The sequence below is a fragment of the Rattus norvegicus genome, chromosome 9 (assembly GCF_021556685.1).
Source record: "Rattus norvegicus strain SHRSP/BbbUtx chromosome 9, alternate assembly SHRSP_T2T, whole genome shotgun sequence".
In the NCBI taxonomy this organism is placed as follows: domain Eukaryota; kingdom Metazoa; phylum Chordata; class Mammalia; order Rodentia; family Muridae; genus Rattus; species Rattus norvegicus.
In genome coordinates this window covers 9,118,901-9,137,500 of record NC_141542.1, presented here as the reverse complement: position 1 = coordinate 9,137,500, position 18,600 = coordinate 9,118,901, and the positions used below count along the sequence as shown (strand labels likewise).

At 38.4% G+C, this 18,600-nt stretch overlaps 1 protein-coding gene across 15 annotated transcripts in view; it reads left to right on the top strand.

Annotated features, from left to right (window-relative positions):
- Tbc1d5 (TBC1 domain family, member 5) overlaps positions 1–18,600 on the top strand; it is a 529,632-nt gene that overhangs the window by 365,278 nt on the left and 145,754 nt on the right. For all 15 annotated transcript variants that reach the window (XR_015628837.1, XR_015628836.1, XR_015628835.1 and 12 more), the window contains 1 exon segment: positions 7,766–7,872. Coding sequence is in view for 9 of the 15 variants with exons in the window: in XM_087567202.1 (XP_087423328.1) it covers positions 7,766–7,872 (107 nt within the window). In the remaining 6 variants the exon portion in view is untranslated.

Below are 18,600 nucleotides of genomic sequence, written 5' to 3'. Positions count from 1 at the left end.
TCAGAAGAAGCAAGCTGGAGTAGCCATTCTAATATCAAATAAAATCAATTTTCAATTAAAAGTCATCAAAAAAGATAAGGAAGGACACTTCATATTCATCAAAGGAAAAATCCACCAAGATGAACTCTCAATCCTAAATATCTATGCCCCAAATACAAGGGCACCTACATACATAAAAGAAACCTTACTAAAGCTCAAAACACATATTGCACCCCACACAATAATAGTGGGAGATTTCAACACCCCACTCTCATCAATGGACAGATCATGGAAACAGAAATTGAACAGAGATGTAGACAGACTAAGAGAAGTCATGAGCCAAATGGACTTAACAGATATTTATAGAACATTCTATCCTAAAGCCAAAGGATATACCTTCTTCTCAGCTCCTCATGGTACTTTCTCCAAAATTGACCATATAATTGGTCAAAAAACGGGCCTCAACAGGTACAGAAAGATAGAAATAATCCCATGCGTGCTATCGGACCACCACGGCCTAAAACTGGTCTTCAATAACAATCAAGGAAGAATGCCCACATATACTTGGAAATTGAACAATGCTCTACTCAATGATAACCTGGTCAAGGAAGAAGTAAAGAAAGAAATTAAAAACTTTTTAGAATTTAATGAAAATGAAGGTACAACATACCCAAACTTATGGGACACAATGAAAGCTGTGCTAAGAGGAAAACTCATAGCGCTGAGTGCCTGCAGAAAGAAACAGGAAAGAGCATATGTCAGCAGCTTGACAGCACACCTAAAAGCTCTAGAACAAAAAGAAGCACATACACCCAGGAGGAGTAGAAGGCAGGAAATAATCAAACTCAGAGCGGAAATCAACCAAGTAGAAACAAAAAGGACCATAGAAAGAATCAACAGAACCAAAAGTTGGTTCTTTGAGAAAATCAACAAGATAGATAAACCCTTAGCCAGACTAACGAGAGGACACAGAGAGTGCGTCCAAATTAACAAAATCAGAAATGAAAAGGGAGACATAACAACAGATTCAGAGGAAATTCAAAATATCATCAGATCTTACTATAAAAACCTATATTCAACAAAACTTGAAAATCTTCAGGAAATGGATAATTTCCTAGACAGATACCAGGTACCGAAGTTAAATCAGGAACGGATAAACCAGTTAAACAACCCCATAACTCCTAAGGAAATAGAAGCAGTCATTAAAGGTCTCCCAACCAAAAAGAGCCCAGGTCCAGACGGGTTTAGTGCAGAATTCTACCAAACCTTCATAGAAGACCTCATACCAATATTATCCAAACTATTCCACAAAATTGAGACAGATGGATCACTACCGAATACCTTCTACGAAGCCACAATTACTCTTATACCTAAACCACACAAAGACACAACAAAGAAAGAGAACTTCAGACCAATTTCCCTTATGAATATCGATGCAAAAATACTCAACAAAATTCTGGCAAACCGAATCAAAGAGCACATCAAAACAATCATCCACCATGACCAAGTAGGCTTCATCCCAGGCATGCAGGGATGGTTTAATATACGGAAAACCATCAACGTGATCCATTATATAAACAAACTGAAAGAACGAAACCACATGATCATTTCATTAGACGCTGAGAAAGCATTTGACAAAATTCAACACCCCTTCATGATAACAGTCCTGGAGAGAATAGGAATTCAAGGCCCATACCTGAACATAGTAAAAGCCATATACAGCAAACCAGTTGCTAACATTAAACTAAATGGAGAGAAACTCGAAGCAATCCCACTAAAATCAGGGACTAGACAAGGCTGCCCACTCTCTCCCTACTTATTCAATATAGTTCTTGAAGTTCTAGCCAGAGCAATCAGACAACAAAAGGAGGTCAAGGGGATACAGATCGGAAAAGAAGAAGTCAAAATATCACTGTTTGCAGATGATATGATAGTGTATTTAAGTGATCCCAAAAGTTCCAGCAGAGAACTACTAAAGCTGATAAACAACTTCAGCAAAGTGGCTGGGTATAAAATTAACTCAAATAAATCAGTAGCCTTCCTCTACACAAAAGAGAAACAAGCCGAGAAAGAAATTAGGGAAACGGCACCCTTCATAATAGACCCAAATAATATAAAGTACCTCGGAGTGACTTTAACAAAGCAAGTAAAAGATCTGTACAATAAGAACTTCAAGACACTGAAGAAGGAAATTGAAGAAGACCTCAGAAGATGGAAAGATCTCCCATGCTCATGGATTGGCAGGATTAATATAGTAAAAATGGCCATTTTACCAAAAGCAATCTACAGATTCAATGCAATCCCCATCAAAATACCAATCCAATTCTTCAAAGAGTTAGACAGAACAATTTGCAAATTCATCTGGAATAACAAAAAACTCAGGATAGCTAAAGCTATCCTCAACAATAAAAGGACTTCAGGGGGAATCACTATCCCTGAACTCAAGCAGTATTACAGAGCAATAGTGATAAAAACTGCATGGTATTGGTACAGAGACAGACAGATAGACCAATGGAATAGAATTGAAGGCCCAGAAATGAACCCACACACCTATGGGCACTTGATTTTTGACAAAGGAGCCAAAACCATCAAATGGAAAAAAGACAGCATTTTCAGCAAATGGTGCTGGTTCAACTGGAGGTCAACATGTAGAAGAATGCAGATCAATCCATGCTTATCACCCTGTACAAAGCTTAAGTCCAAGTGGATCAAGGACCTCCACATCAAACCAGACACACTCAAACTAATAGAAGAAAAACTAGGGAAGCATCTGGAACACATGGGCACTGGAAAAAATTTCCTGAACAAAACACCAATGGCTTACGCTCTAAGATCAAGAATGGACAAATGGGATCTCATAAAACTACAAAGCTTCTGTAAGGCAAAGGACACGGTGGTTAGGACAAAACGGCAACCAACAGATTGGGAAAAGATCTTTACCAATCCTACAACAGATAGAGGCCTTATATCCAAAATATACAAAGAACTGAAGAAGTTAGACTGCAGGGAAACAAATAACCCTATTAAAAAATGGGGTTCAGAGCTAAACAAAGAATTCACAGCTGAGGAATGCCGAATGGCTGAGAAACACCTAAAGAAATGTTCAACATCTTTAGTCATAAGGGAAATGCAAATCAAAACAACCCTGAGATTTCACCTCACACCAGTGAGAATGGCTAAGATCAAAAACTCGGGGGACAACAGATGCTGGCGAGGATGTGGAGGAAGAGGAACACTCCTCCATTGTTGGTGGGATTGCAAACTGGTACAACCATTCTGGAAATCAGTCTGGAGGTTCCTCAGAAAATTGGACATTGAACTGCCTGAGGATCCAGCTATACCTCTCTTGGGCATATACCCAAAAGATGCCCCAACATATAAAAAAGACACGTGCTCCACTATGTTCATTGCAGCCTTATTTATAATAGCCAGAAGCTGGAAAGAACCCAGATGCCCTTCAACAGAGGAATGGATACAGAAAATGTGGTACATCTACACAATGGAATATTACTCAGCTATCAAAAACAACGACTTTATGAAATTCGTAGGCAAATGGTTGGAACTGGAAAACATCATCCTGAGTGAGCTAACCCAATCACAGAAAGACATACATGGTATGCACTCATTGATAAGTGGCTATTAGCCCAAATGCTTGAATTACCCTAGATGCCTAGAGCAAATGAAACTCAAGATGGATGATCAAAATGTGAATGCTTCACTCCTTCTTTAAAAGGGGAACAAGAATACCCTTGGCAGGGAAGAGAGAGGAAAAGATTAAAACAGAGACTGAAGGAGTCTGTCCCACATGTGGCCCATACATATATAGCCACCCAATTAGACAAGATGGATGAAGCAAAGAAGTGCAGACCGACAGGAGCCAGATGTAGATCGCTCCTAAGAGACACAGCCAGAATACAGCAAATACAGAGGCGAATGCCAGCAGCAAACCACTGAACTGAGAATAGGACCCCCGTTGAAGGAATCAGAGAAAGAACTGGAAGAGCTTGAAGGGGCTCGAGACTCCATATGTACAACAATGCCAAGCAACCAGAGCTTCCAGGGACTAAGCCCCTACCCAAAGACTATACATAGACTGACCCTGGATTCTGACCTCATAGGTAGCAATGCATATCCTAGTAAGAGCACCAGTGGAAGGGGAAGCCCTGGGTCCTGCTAAGACTGAACCCCCAGTGAACTAGACTGGTGGGGGGAGGGCGGCAATGGGGGGAGGGTTGGGAGGGGAACACCCATAAGGAAGGGGAGGGGGGAGGGGGATGTTTGCCCGGATACCGGGAAAGGGAATAACACTTGAAATGTATATAAGAAATACTCAAGTTAATAAAAAAAAAAAATAAACTATGAAAGGGAAAAAAATTAAATAATTTGAAGAAAAATGTAGATAGCTAGCAGTGAGGTATACATAATGTATTCATTTATGTTGCCATGAAATTTCTCTGTGTAATCACCTCTCTAGTAGTGCCACTCCCTATGGGCCAAACATTCAAACACATGAATTTATGAGGGCCATTCCTATTCAGATCACCACAGCATTCTACTTGTCAGAGACATACTGAGCAGGAGCGTGGATGTATAGCCACCACCTGTGCCACTGTCATAGAAACTCTTAGACTTATTACTTGTCAGCTGCTACTAAGGTACAAAGAAAGAGACTCCCCAAACCCTGAGTTCCCTCAAGAATAGCAAAGGGATTCTGGGATGCTACACAGATGCCACATGCAAGAGGTGGCAGGGCACAACAAATGTGTTTTGAAACCAAGAGCACTGGTTACAGAGCCGCTTTTGTATTGTGGCAGTTACTCTTTACCATATTACCACAGTTTTACTTTGGAGCCTCTGACTGGGAAAGCCTGTTATGACTTTCATTACCTGTATGCACATAAAAGAACCTTTTGTTCTTTTTTGCCTTTAACACAAATTCTCCAGAGGCCTAAAGAGATAGATTTTTGTGTAAGGCTAGCCTGGTCTAAACCAGTTAGTGGTATGGCAAAAACATAGATTAAAAACCTGGAAAAAAATGAAAAGAGTACAGTGAGTTTTGGTTCCTTCTTGCATTTGAAGGAGTGTGTGTGCTCCATTGAGCTATGAAAGCAGAATACTGAAGCAGTGCTCTGCAGAGCGGATTGGGGAAAGTTAAAAATACTAAATGTTTTGCCATGTCACTATCTGCTTTGGTAGACTCGGGATTAGTAAGGATCAATACTGCATTCATGTTTTTATTTGGTTTGTTTTGTTTGTAGGAGACAAAGTTTAAGCAGCAAAACCTCTGGGGCTAGAGTGCTGGCCTGGAATGTACAAGGCATGTACTCCAAGGCCTATAAAGAAGGGAACTGGGGGAGCTGGGGAAGGAAGGGGAGGAGAAGGAGCATAGCTAAGCTTTATTATGTCAGATCCCTGCTGACATGGTTTAAACAAATGTCTTTAGCGCTTCTGCCTACCCTCAATTGGGCATTGTCATCTAATTGTTATAAAAGTACAGGTTTTCCTGTAGTACGTTGAAGATGGTATCGCCTCCCGTCCTGTACAGCCTCAGTTATGGTTATCTGAATACCTGGTGTGTACTAGGCCCTCAGAAATCTTCATCAAATTGAACGGCATCCGAATAAATGTAAGAGGACACGTCAGCTCTTCACTTGTTCTACAAGTGCAGTGTTAACACATGTTGTAAAATTATGCTAACAGGGTTACTGTGTCTGACTCCTCCAGGGAGATGGCCAAACACCCGTCTATTCCAGACTCAATAAGACTGACCTTTCTGGGTGCTGAGCCTAGTATGAGAGTAAGGATGTTAAGGGACTTAATGCCGACATTGGTATGCATTGTATCGTTTAATTCAAAGCATTATTTTTAAAAACAGCTTTATGTAACTATGTAGATTCCAACCCTAGAGTTTCAAATCATGCTACATCGAGGAGTCACTTTTTGATATGAACAAGTAACTTACCCTCTCTAGATATCAATGTTTGCATGTGTAATACAAGAAAAATCATCCTAGACTCATAATAAAATGACGTTCAGCATTAAATGAGATAAGGCTCCTAAAGTTCTAATCCTGGCCTCTTTTCATAAAGCCTTTAAGATTCGTCACCATCTTAGTGGAATAGCTAATAGATTTTGTACCTTGGCCTTTCCAAACTTGAATTGTCTTCAGAGCAAGGCCTTTTTCCTTGTTGGCCTCTGTCCTGGCTTAGCTTGGGACATTACACTTGACAGTCACTTAACAAGACATTGCATTGAGTGACACAGGTAGTTTTCTAAAACCATTAAGGTGTTTTCTACAGACTAAACTTTTTATCTTGTCGTGAACACAGCGATCTTGAGTGTCACTTTAGATAACTTGAGAATACTCAAATGTGATCCTCAGATTCAAATTTGAGTACTGCAGCCAAAATTCATTCCACAAAACTCTTCCTGCATTTTTTACAAAACGGGCAAAATGTATTCCCTGGTCAGGTACTAAATTTGAATATCAGCATTTGAGAAAATAACTTTTAATTACCAGATCAATTGATTACCTGTTTTTTAAACTTTATTGCTTTAAATGAAAACAGTACATTAAAGCATTATACCATTATATCCTCTCATTTTTAATTTCTATTGGAAAAAAATGGCAGTAGGGAACCGGATATAAATATGGAAAATGAATAACTAAGAGGAGTCTGAAGAGAGGGTGAGCAGGTAGGGAAAGTAAGTGCTTTACAAATGAAAGCAGATGTGTGAGATTACCAGCTGTCAGATCACCAGTGGAAATGAAGATGATAAAGGAGTTCCTTACGCAGTTTATAATTATTCATTTTGCCCAGTCTGGTCTCCTTCCCATAGTATTCACAGGAGGGAATGCTACAACGCTTCCTTAAAAAGTGGCTTCTCCAGGAGCAGAAAGAAAATCTAAGAACCAAACTCTTTCTCACTCAATATTGTCTTTTTTCCCCTGAATCATAGTTGTTTTCCTGTGGAACCTTTTTCAAGTAGCTGATTAATGAACAAGATTTAGTTACAACTGCAGGAAGCAGCTCTCTCACAGTCAGTGTTACACAGGCAGTCATTGTAGCTCACAAAACACATGTCATTCATGGGCCCAACTGGGACTGCAGTGACTGATGGATTGCCAAGAAACAGGAGAGTTTACATAGACCTGTCTTTAACAGGTGTGTTTAGGAGTCGTACCTCTAGTTAGATTGGTTTATACAAGCTGATCGTGGAAGATTTTTACTTTCATCCAAAAAATTCTGTATAGACTCTCTTTTTCTCTGTCTCTGTCTCTCCCCCACCACCTCTGAATTTCCCTTTACTTTTAGAAAAACAAGTAACTCGAAAATTATAATTTTGAATTATGTGATACCTACATAGGAGAATGAGCATGGTGTAAACTGAGATGCATAATAAGCAAGGTAAGTTCTGTTTTATTAGGATGCTTAACTGCTTCCCCATTTACATGGGTTTTGTTAGTAATTTCTCAGCAGCAAAGCTAAAGGTAGCTGTATAAGTGGCGAGCAATATGTGCACATCTAAGGATGTATTTATGTTGCACATAGCACCCCTGTGTCTGTACCCTCCTTGCCCCACTCCCTGTGTGTGGGTCACGTTGGGTAGCTGAAATGTCCTGATCCAGAGGGCTTTGGTGAAGATCTCTTCTCAGTACAGACTTTCGTCGAGTCACCTGAATTATTGCATCACTTGCTTTGGCGCTCAGTTATTTTCTTAGACTCATCATAACGCACATATTTTAAACAGTATTGTGTCTGAATCTTTTTTCCCTCTTATTTAGTGATTTCTAGTAACTATCAGACCTGTCTCGGCCTTTTGATGCATTATCCACTCATCGGGGACATACACTCACTGATACTGAAGGCCCTGTTCCTTAGAGACCCAAAGGTAAGCGTTCTTGTGGAAAACATGCATAATTTTTTAAGTTGTGTGAAGAATCGAGTTCTCAATCTGATTTATTCCTAATGATTGTTAGAAATTGTAAGCCAGAGTTCACATCTCTCATTGGCCAGTATGTTAGCAAATGAATTCAGTGGGCTTTGTCCTAAGAAACTGCATCCCAGCGGTGCCTGTGTCCCTGGATCTCCTGCCTCTCTGTTAGCTTAAGAAAACATGTAAACACCAACTTCTTACAGCCAGACTTCAGTATCTTTGGTAACCCCTCACAGGGGATGACTTAACTCAAGTAGGGCTTCTGAGGCCACATAAAATCAAGAAGAAGGAGCTGTACTAAGGACTAGGCCTGTAAGAATTTATCAGTGAATTATGATATGAATGTTTATGTGCACATATACATATATTAGTCTATTTTGTAGCCTACGAGTCATCTAATAAAGATTCAGACAGACCTTAACACTGATTTCTTTATTTCAGTATAAAGCAATTCATTAAAATTTTCTTCAAACTTACAGAAAAAGTGTGCTCTTTTAAAACTAATGTTATATTTCTTGAAAATAAGAACATTTAATGATCTTAAAAAAATTGTGAATCCTTGCTGTTTTTGAGCCAAACAAAAATATTGGCTGAAGAGAGAGAGAGAAAGCTTCAAAAGCGAGTGTGAGAATGCCAGGCACGGGATGGTAATCCCTGCCTTTGGCTCTTTGGAAACTCTCCCAATAGTCATGTTGGCAGTTGTCAGACTGTCTCTGAGTCAGTCAGTCTGTCTGTGAGTTCTGTTGCCAAAGCTCTGCCTGTTCATCTTGAGCATCCAAATGTAATAGAGATCAGATTATAAAGGACTTTTTACCTTTCTCTGGTTGGTGACATTAACATTGAGTCTATTTTCTATTCTATTACTTAGAATTTTCCTTACCTGCTTTTTACAGAAATATTCTGTTATTAGCATTTCTGTTATACACACAATTTTATTAAGCATCAAAAGGAAATCTATGCTTCTTCTTATATGAAGAAAAGAAATTTTTGGGTATGGCTGTGATTACCACTATTGTACTTTGTATTTCTGTTTGGTCTACACATGTGTATGTAAATCATATGTACTCTGGAACGTAAAAGCCCCACAGAAAGATCAAGTAGCTATAAAAGTTGTAAAGATGAAGGTGCTAATCTCTGATGAGTTTTGGTCTCCAGCCTTAAACCACATTGTGTCATCTCAGCATTCAGAATTGTAAGGAGTAGAAAATGGGATATTGACTAAACTTAAATTTCCATTCATCTTTTAATTAACAGTTTATTAATTTGTTGATGATTGTCTACAATGTATGTTGAAAATATTTACCTTTTCCCCAAACTCCTCCCATATCTGTTTCCATCTCCCTATCTACCAAGCTTCAAGTCTTTGTTTGCTTTAAACCCATCTAACCAATTCTGTGCTGCCCAAATAATAGCATGTGATGCTATTTCCTGGAACATGTCATCCTACCAGATTTCACACCCATAAAAAGACTGACTTTCCATTTCAGGAGTTAGTGGTTGCCAGTAGTTCATCCTATAAGGTAGAACTTCTGTTCAACCCTCCCACAACCCCAAAACACACACGCACGCACGCACGCACGCACACGCACGCATGCACACACAGACACACACTCTAGCAGAGTTTTTGTCTAGCTGGAGCTTGTGCAGGACCTGTGCATGCTCTTAGAGCTGCTGTGAGCTCAACATGCAAATGTGCTATTGTGTCTGGAAAACAGTTTTGTTGTAGTCATCCACCACTTCTGGCTCTAAACTCCTTCTACCCCCAAATTCCCTATTGTACTCAGGATGATCTGTGAGCCTGGAGAGAACAGGTACTCTATTCAAGTTCTAAGCACTCCTCAGTCTCTTCTCTACATGCTGATTAATTGTAGATATTCATGTTAATCACTATCTACTACAGAAAGAAACCTCAATTTCATTGACCAGTGTCACTGTTTTTATGCCAGTGTCATGCTGTTTTTATGACGGTAGCTCTGCAGTATAATTTAAAATCAGGGATAGTGATACCTCCACCAATTCTTTTCTTTTCTTTTTTTTCTTTAATATATTTCACTGTATTCTTTTTATTTATTTATTTTTATTGGATATTTTATTTACATTTCGAGTCTTATTCCCTTTCCCAGTTTCCAGTCCATAAGCCCCCTATCCCATCCCCCTCTCCCTGCTTCTATAAGGATGTCCTGCCTCCCCACCCTGACATTCCCCTACACTGGGGGGTCCAACCTTGGCAGGACGAAGGAATTCTCCCATTGGTGCCCAACAAGGCCATCCTCTGCTACATATGCAGTGGGAGCCATGGGTCTGTCCATGTATAGTCTTTCGGTGGTGGTTTAATCCCTGGGAGCTCTGGTTGGTTGGTAATGTTGTTCTTATGGGATTACAAGCCCCTTCACCTCCTTCAATCCTTTCTCTAACTCCTCCAATGGGACTCCATCCTCAGTTCAATGGTTTGCTGCTACCATTCACCTCTGTATTTGTCATGCTCTGACTGTATCTCTCAGGAGACATCTATATCCGGTTCCTGTCACCATGCCCTTCTTAGCTTCATCAATATTGTCTAGGTTTGGTGGCTGTATATATATATAGGCTGGATCTAAGGGGGTGGGGGGGCAAGCTCTTCAGTTTCTGCTCCAAACTTTGTCTCCAGATCTCCTCCTATGAATATTTTTATTCTCCCTTTTAAGAAAGACTAAAGCATCCACACATTGGTCATCCTTCTTCTTGAGCTTCATGTGGTCTGTGGGTTGTATGTTGGGTAATTCGAGCTTTTGGGCTAATATCCACTTAACAGTGAGTAGCATAACATACATACATACATACATACATACATACATACATACATACACACACGTATATACATATATATATTTGTACATGTGATTAGGTTACTTCACTCAGGATGATGTTTTCTAGTTCCATCCATTTGCCAGTGAAATTCATGAAATCGTTGTTTTTGATAGTTGTGAGTAGAATTCCATTGTGTAGATGTACCACAATTTCTGTATTCATTCCTCTGTTGAGGGACATCTGGGTTCTTTCCAGCTTCTGGCTATTATAAATAAGGCTATAATAAACATAATGGAACATGTGTCCTTATTATATGTTGGAGCATAATTTGGGTATATGCCCAGGAGTGGTATAGCTGAGTCCTCAGGTAATACTATATCCAGTTTTCTGAGGAACCTCCAGACAGATTTACACAGTGGTTGTACCAGCTTAAATCCCACCAACAATGGAGGAGTGTTCTCTTTCTCCACATCTTCTCCAGAATCTGTTGTCACATGAATTTTTGACCTTAGCCATTCTGACTGGTGTGAGGTGGAATCTCAGAGTGGTCATGATTTTCATTTCCCTAATGACTAAAGATGTTGAACATTTCGTTAGGTGCTTCTCAGCCATTCAGAATTCCTCAGCTGAGAATTCTTTGTTTAGCCCTGTACCCCACTTTTTAATATGATGATTTGATTCTCTGGAGTCTAACTTCTTGTGGTCTTTGTATATATTGGATATTATCAGATGTAAGTTTGGTAAAGATCTTTTCCCAAAATATTGGTTTCTGTTTTGTCCTAATAACAGTGTCCTTTGCCTTACAGAAGCTTTGCAGTTTTATGAGGTCCCATTTATTGATTTTTGATCTTAGAGCATAAGCCACTGGTGTTTTGTTCAAGAAATTTTCCCCAGTGCCCATGTGTTGAAGACTCTTCCCCACTTTTTCTTCTATTAGTTTGAGTGTATCTGGTTTGATGTAGAGGTCCTTGATCCACTTGGACTTAAGCTTTGTACAGGGTGATAAGAGTGGATTGATCTGCATTCTTCTACATGCTGACCTCCAGTTGAACAAGCACCATTTGTTGAAAATGCTGTCTTTTTTTCACTGGATGGTTTTAGCTCCTTTGTCAAAGATCAAGTGACTATAGATATGTGGGTTCATTTCTGGGTCTTCAATTATATTCCACTGATCTACCTATCTGTCTCTGTACCAATACCATACAGGTTTTATCACTATCGCTCTGTGATACTGCTTGAGGTCAGGGATGGTGACTCAGAAATTCTGTTATTGTTTAGGATAGTTTTTGCAATCCTGGGTTTTTTTTTTTTTCATTCCAAATGAATTTGCAAATTGCTCTAAATCTATGAAGAATTCAATTGGAATTTTGATGGGGATTGCATTGAATCTGTAGATTCCTTTTGGCAAAATGGCCATATTTACAATATTAATCCTGCCCATCCCTGAGCATGGGAGATCTTCCCGTCTTGTGAAATCTTCTTTAATTTCTTTCTTCAGAGACTTGAAGTTCTTGTCATATAGATCTTTCACTTGCTTGGTTAGAGTCACACGAAGGTATTTTATATTATTTGTAACACTTGTGAAGAATGTCATTTCCCTCTTTTCTTTCTCAGCCTGTTTATCCTTTGAGTGGAGGAAGGCTACTGATTTGTTTGAGTTAATTTTTTACCCAGCCACTTTGCTGAAGGTGTTTATCAGGCTTAGTAGTTCTCTGGTGGAACTTTTGTGGTCATTTAAGTATACTATCATATCATCTACAAATAGTGATATTTTGACTTCTTCCTTTCCAATTTGTATCCCTTTGACCTCCTTTTGTTGTCTGATTGCTCTGGCTAGGACTTCAAGTACCATATTGAATAAGTAGGGAGAGAGTAGACAACCTTGTCTAGTCCCTTATTAGTAGGTTTGTTTCAAGTTTCTCTCCGTTTAGTTTGATGTTGGCTACTGGTTTGCTGTATATGGCTTTTACTATGTTTAGGTATGGGCCTTGAATTCCTTATCTTTTCAAGACTTTTAACATGAAGGGGTTTTGAATTTTGTCATATGTTTTTTCAGCATCTAATGAGATGATCATGAGTTTTTTTTCTTTGCGTTTTTTTTATATAGTGGTTTACCTGATGGATTTTTGTATATTGATCCATTTCTGTATCCTTGGGATGAAGCCTACTTGATCATGATGTATGATTGTTTTGATGTGTTCTTTGATTCGGTCTGCAAGAATTTTTTTGAGTATTTTTCTGTCCATATTCATAAGTCAAATTGGTCTGAAGTTCTCTTTCTTTGTTGGGTCTTTGTGTGGTTTATGTATAAGAGTAATTGTGGCTTCATAGAAGGAATTGGGTAGTGATTTTTCGTTTCTATTTCATGGAATAGTTTGGATAATATTGGTATTAGGTCTTCTATGAAGGTCTGATAGAATTCTGCACTGAAACCATCTGGTCCTGGGCTTTTTTTGGTTGTTAGACTTTTAATAACTGCTTCTATTTCTTTAGGAGTTATGGGACTGTTTAAATGGTTTCTCTGATCCTGATTTAGCTTTGGTACCTGGTATCTGTCTAGCAAATTATTTATTTCATCCAGATTTTCCAGGTTTGTTGAATGTAGGCTTTTGTAGTGGGCTCTGATGATTTCTTTTAATTTCCTCAGATTCTCTTGTTATGTCTCCTTTTTTTTTTTTTTTTTTTTAGTCTCAACTTTTTTTCCTTCATCTTTATTAAATTGGGTATTTCTTTTCATTTCTGATTTTGTTAATTTGGATACTGTCTCTGTGTCCTTTGGTTAGTCTGACTAAGGGTTTATCTATCTTGTTGATTTTTCTCAAACAACCAGTTGCTGTTTATTCTTCTTTTTCGTTTGTTTGTTTATTCTTTTTATAGTCTTTTTGTTTCTACTTGGTTGATTTCCACCCTGAGTTTGATTAGTTCCTGCTGTCTACTCCTCTTGGGTGTATTTGCTTCTTTTTGTTCTAGAGCTTTTAGGTGTGCTGTCAAGCTGGTCACATATGCTCTCTCCTGTTTCTTTTTGGAGGCACTCAGAGACAAAGACAAACACTACCTCTGAGTAAAAGGCTAGAAAACAATTTTTCAAGCAAATGGTTCCAAGATACAAGCTGGAGTAGCCATTCTAATACGGAATAAAATCAACTTTCAACCAAAAGTTATCAAAAAAGACAATGAAGGACACTTCATATTCATTAAAGGAAAAATCCACCAAGATGAACTCTCAATCCTAAATATCTATGCTCCAAATACAAGGGCACCTACATACGTAAAAGAAACCTTACTAAAGCTCAAAACACACATTGTACCTCACACAATAATAGTGGGAGATTTCAACACCCCACTCTCATCAATGGACAGATCATGGAAACAGAAATTAAACAGAGACAGAAAAACTAATGGAAGTTATGAACCAAATGGATTTAACAGACATGTATAGAATATTTCATCCTAAAACAAAAGAATATACCTTCTTCTCAGCACCTCATGGTACCTTCTCCAAAATTGACCATATAATCTGTCACAAATAAGCCTCAACAGGTACAGGAAGATTGAATAATCCCAGGCATCCTATCAGATCACCACAGACTAAGGCTGGTCTTCAGTATCAACGAAAACGACAGAAGCCTACGTGCACATGGAAGTTGAATAACGCTCTACTCCATGATAACTATATCAAGGAAGAAATAAAGAAATTAAAGACCTTTTAGAATTTAATGACAATGAAGGCACAACACACCAAACTTATGGGACACAGTGAAAGCAGAGCTAAGAGGACAACTCAGCAATTCTTTTCTTTCTCATTGTTTTGGATAGCCTTGTTTTTGTTGGGAATTTTTTCATCTAGGTTTGTCTAAGAGAATTGCTAATAATATTCTTTTTCTGTTGCCTCATTGACTAGTTTGGTATTGTAGTAATATGAGCTTCATAAACAAAATTTGGAATCATCCTTTTCTTTTGTATTCTACAGACAATTTTGAGTAGTATTGATGTTAGGTATTTTTTTAAAGGTCTGGCATAATTCTATACTATATCTATGTGGCCCTAGTTTTTTAAGTTAAGATATTTTTAATTACTCCTGCTAGATCATGGTGTTGTTCTGGATCTATTTAAATTATTTATTTCATCTTCATTTAACCTTGGTAGATCATATACATATATGCATATATAGAAAGTATGTCCTTGTGAATTTCCTCAGTGTCTGTTGAAATGTTTTCCTTTAATAAATTTGGGTCTTCTCTAGTTTGGTTAATTTCCTAATGGCTTGTCAATCTTGTTAATTTTCAAAGAACCAATCATCTCTTCCCATTTTTCATGTTAGGGTATTGCTTATTCTTTTTCCAAGGTCTTCAGATGCATCATTAAGTATGAGAGTCCTCAAATTTTGAGTGTAGGTATTTAGTGCTTAAAACTTTCCTGTTAGGACTGCTGTCTTGGTCAGCTTTGTGCTGCTCTGACTAAATGCCATGATGAAAAGCTACATGAGAAGGAAGGGCTTTGTTTCATCTCATAGCTTATGTGAGGATATAGTTGTCAGATGGAAGGCACTGCGTTATTTCAGCTCTCCTATACTTTGCTGACACTTGCTTTATTTCCTAGTATGTAATCAATTTTGAAGAAAGTTCCATGGTTGCAGTGACGTACACCCTTTAATGTTTGGGTGCAGTATTCTGTAGATGTAGATTCTAGATCCATTTGATTCATGGTGTCATTTGACTCCCAAGTCTCTGTTTCCTTTCAGTCTGGATTACCTGTCTATTCAAAGGAGTCAGGGAATTAAAGTTTCCTACCACCATCATCTGGAGTCAAACTGTGGTTTTATATCTAACAGTATTTCTTTTATGAAAGTGGATACCCTTCTGATCTGTGTATAAATGTTTAGAATTTTAGTACTTTCTTGGTTCATTTTTTTCCTGGAGTGAAGTGATTATCCTTGCTGATCCCTTCTCACTAATTTTGGTTTAAAGTCTATTTTATTAGAATAGCTACACTTTTCTGAGCTCCATTGGCTTGGAGATACTTTCTCCTTTCACCTGAAGGTGGTATCTGTTGTTGATGGGAGGTTTGTTTCTTGGAAGCAAAAAGAGGTATCCTGTGTTCCAATGCTAGTTTGTGCTCTTTTAAGAGTTGAAATGTAATACTGGGGATTTTTTGTTGACTCAGACATCTTCTGATGAACTGTATTCTGTAGTTCTTTACTCCGTCTCCCTTCCTCGAGTGTTTAACTTTCTCTTCAGACCAAGGTAGTCTTTCAGTGTTCTCTGTAGAGCTGGCTTAAGGATCATAAATTTTGAAAAATCTATTTTTATAATGAAAAATCTTTCTCCTTTTATTACAACTGATAGTTTTACTGAGTGTAATAGATCACAGATAATGTCTGTGATCTTTCAGAATGTGTAGACCATCAGTCCAGACCATTTTTGCTCAAAATCGTCTCCAGGTGTTATTCTAATCAGTTTGCCTTTGTATGTGACTTGATCTTTCTCTCTTGCAGCTTGAATATCCTTTGTTCCATATAGTTAATATTTTGATTATTATATGACTGTGGAGTTTCATTTCTGATCCTTTTTACTTGGTATTTTTTGTATGTTTCTTGTACCTTGATAGACATTCTTTTGAAATTTTTTTTCTTCTATGATTTTCTTGAAAGTGTTTTTATGCCTATGGCCTGAGTTTCTTTTCCTTCTTCTATTCCAATGATTCATATTGCATTTGTTGTTATAGTATATCAGAGTCCCTCCATATTCTGTTTTTAGTGGGTTTTTTTCCAGATTTCACATTTTCTTTGATTAATTTATATATATTCTTTACCTTGTCTTCAACCTTTGATACTCTTTGTTTTTTATTCCAATTGACCGGTTCTATTTGTGAGACTTTCCATTGTTTTTTTTTTATTTTACTGACTTAATACTTTTATTTCCAGTTTTTATTTCAGATTAGCTTGTCTTTGAGAATGCTATTTCTTTATTAATTCCATTTTCATGGCTTTGTTTTCTTAACCTCATTCAACTGTTTATTTTTGTAGTCTTCATTCTATTGTGTCCTCTGAGCTCCTTAGACATAATTATAATTGACATCCTGAAAGCATTTTTTTTCTAACTACTAAGTTGCTTTTTTCAGGGAAAGTTGTTATGAGGGTAGGATTTTCTGGAAGAGACATGTTGGTTATTCATGTTGTTTTTCTTGGGAGATGGAACTTAAGCACCTGAAGTTAAGTCACTGGTGATTATTTTGGTTTAGATGTCTGGTCTCACCTTTGTTGAGTATGTGTTTTGGTCTTTGTTTGCTGTTAACCTATCTTGTCAGGATGTGGACCAGCTGAATGGTACTTGGGGTTCAGTCTTGAAGGGTACTCTGTTTTGATATGCAAATGAAATGTCTAGTTTAGCTAGGGACTGGTGCAACTTCTGAGCCTTAGGAACAAAATTTCTGTAGCATTAGAAGATTCTAGCAGCTGATCTTCAGACATCTATGGAGGACTCACTGGTTTCTAGAGGTTGTTCTTGGATAGCAGGGATGGGGGCCACAGTGGGAGTGTATCATTGTGCTGGTAACAGGGCACAGGATATTTCACCATCCTTAAGAGGCGGTGGCTGGGAGTCCTTACTGGGGTAAAGTGACTGGTATGCAATTGAGCCTGAGTTCCTTTTTTGTTTGTGGGGGTTGGCTCAATGAAGAAAGAAATGAATATTTCGTCATAACTTACCAGTCTTAGTAATTTTCTCTAGGTAAATAAAATCTTTTTAAGAGGAGATTACCCAATCTCAGTATTCTTTATAGTTAATCCATTAATGCTTATTAGTGGAATCTAACTACCCTTTCATGTCTGTATAATTTTTGTAGAGAACTTTTTATTTCAGTAGAATATAATGAACAAATCTCCTACCATTAAAAGTTAAGATTTGTAGGCTAGCAGGTGGAACTAGAAAAAAAATCACTCTGAGTGACTCAGACTCAGAAAGACATTCATGGTATGTATTCACTTACAAGTGGATAGTACCCGTAAAATAAAAGATAATTATGTTACAGTCCAAGACCCAGAGAGGCTAAGTAACAGGGAGGACTTATGGGGGATGCAAGGATCTCCCTAGAAAGGGGAAATAAAATAGATTTTACCAGCAGACTAGGATGGGTGGAGTTTGGAACAGAAGGGGTCAGGATTGGGGGTGGGGTGGAGAAAATCCTGGGAGAAACCACTGGAATTGGGTTACATTTTGGGAGCTAGGTGGAAACCTAGTTCAATGTAAACCCCATGAAATGTATGAGAGGAACTCCTGCAAAGACTCCTAGTAACGGAGGACACGGTGCCTGAACCAACTGCCATCTGTAACCAGGCAAGGCCCCAAGTGGAAGGTTTGGCACCCCAACCCGGCCATAAAACCTTCAACCTATAATTTATCCTACCTGTAGAGAGTTCTGGGACCAAAGTCTACCAGAATTATCATCAAAGAGACAAGAGAGACTCCATCCAGCAACTGATGGAGTGGAGAATACCACAGTTGGAGCTCAGGAGTCCTGCAGAGGACTCGGGGGCTTTCGGAGAGCAGGCAGCTTATAGGCGTGACCTGGGCCCTCTGCATGTATGCGATGGCTGAGTAGTGTTCTTTCGGGAATCCTAAAAGTGGGAGTAATGGCTATCTCTGACTCAATTGTCGACTTGTGGGATCCTTTCCTCCTATTGGTTTGCCTTGTCCAGTCATGATGTGATGGATGTGTCTAGTTTTATTTTAGCTTGTTATGCTGTGTTTGGTTGATATTCCTCGGAGGCCTATTCTTTTTGTTGAGGGGATGTTGAGGGAAGGTGGATTTGGAAGAGAGGGGAGTTGGCACAGGGTAGGGGATGAGGGTATGAGAAAAGATTTAAAAACAATGATTTAAAAATTAAGAAGAAAAGTA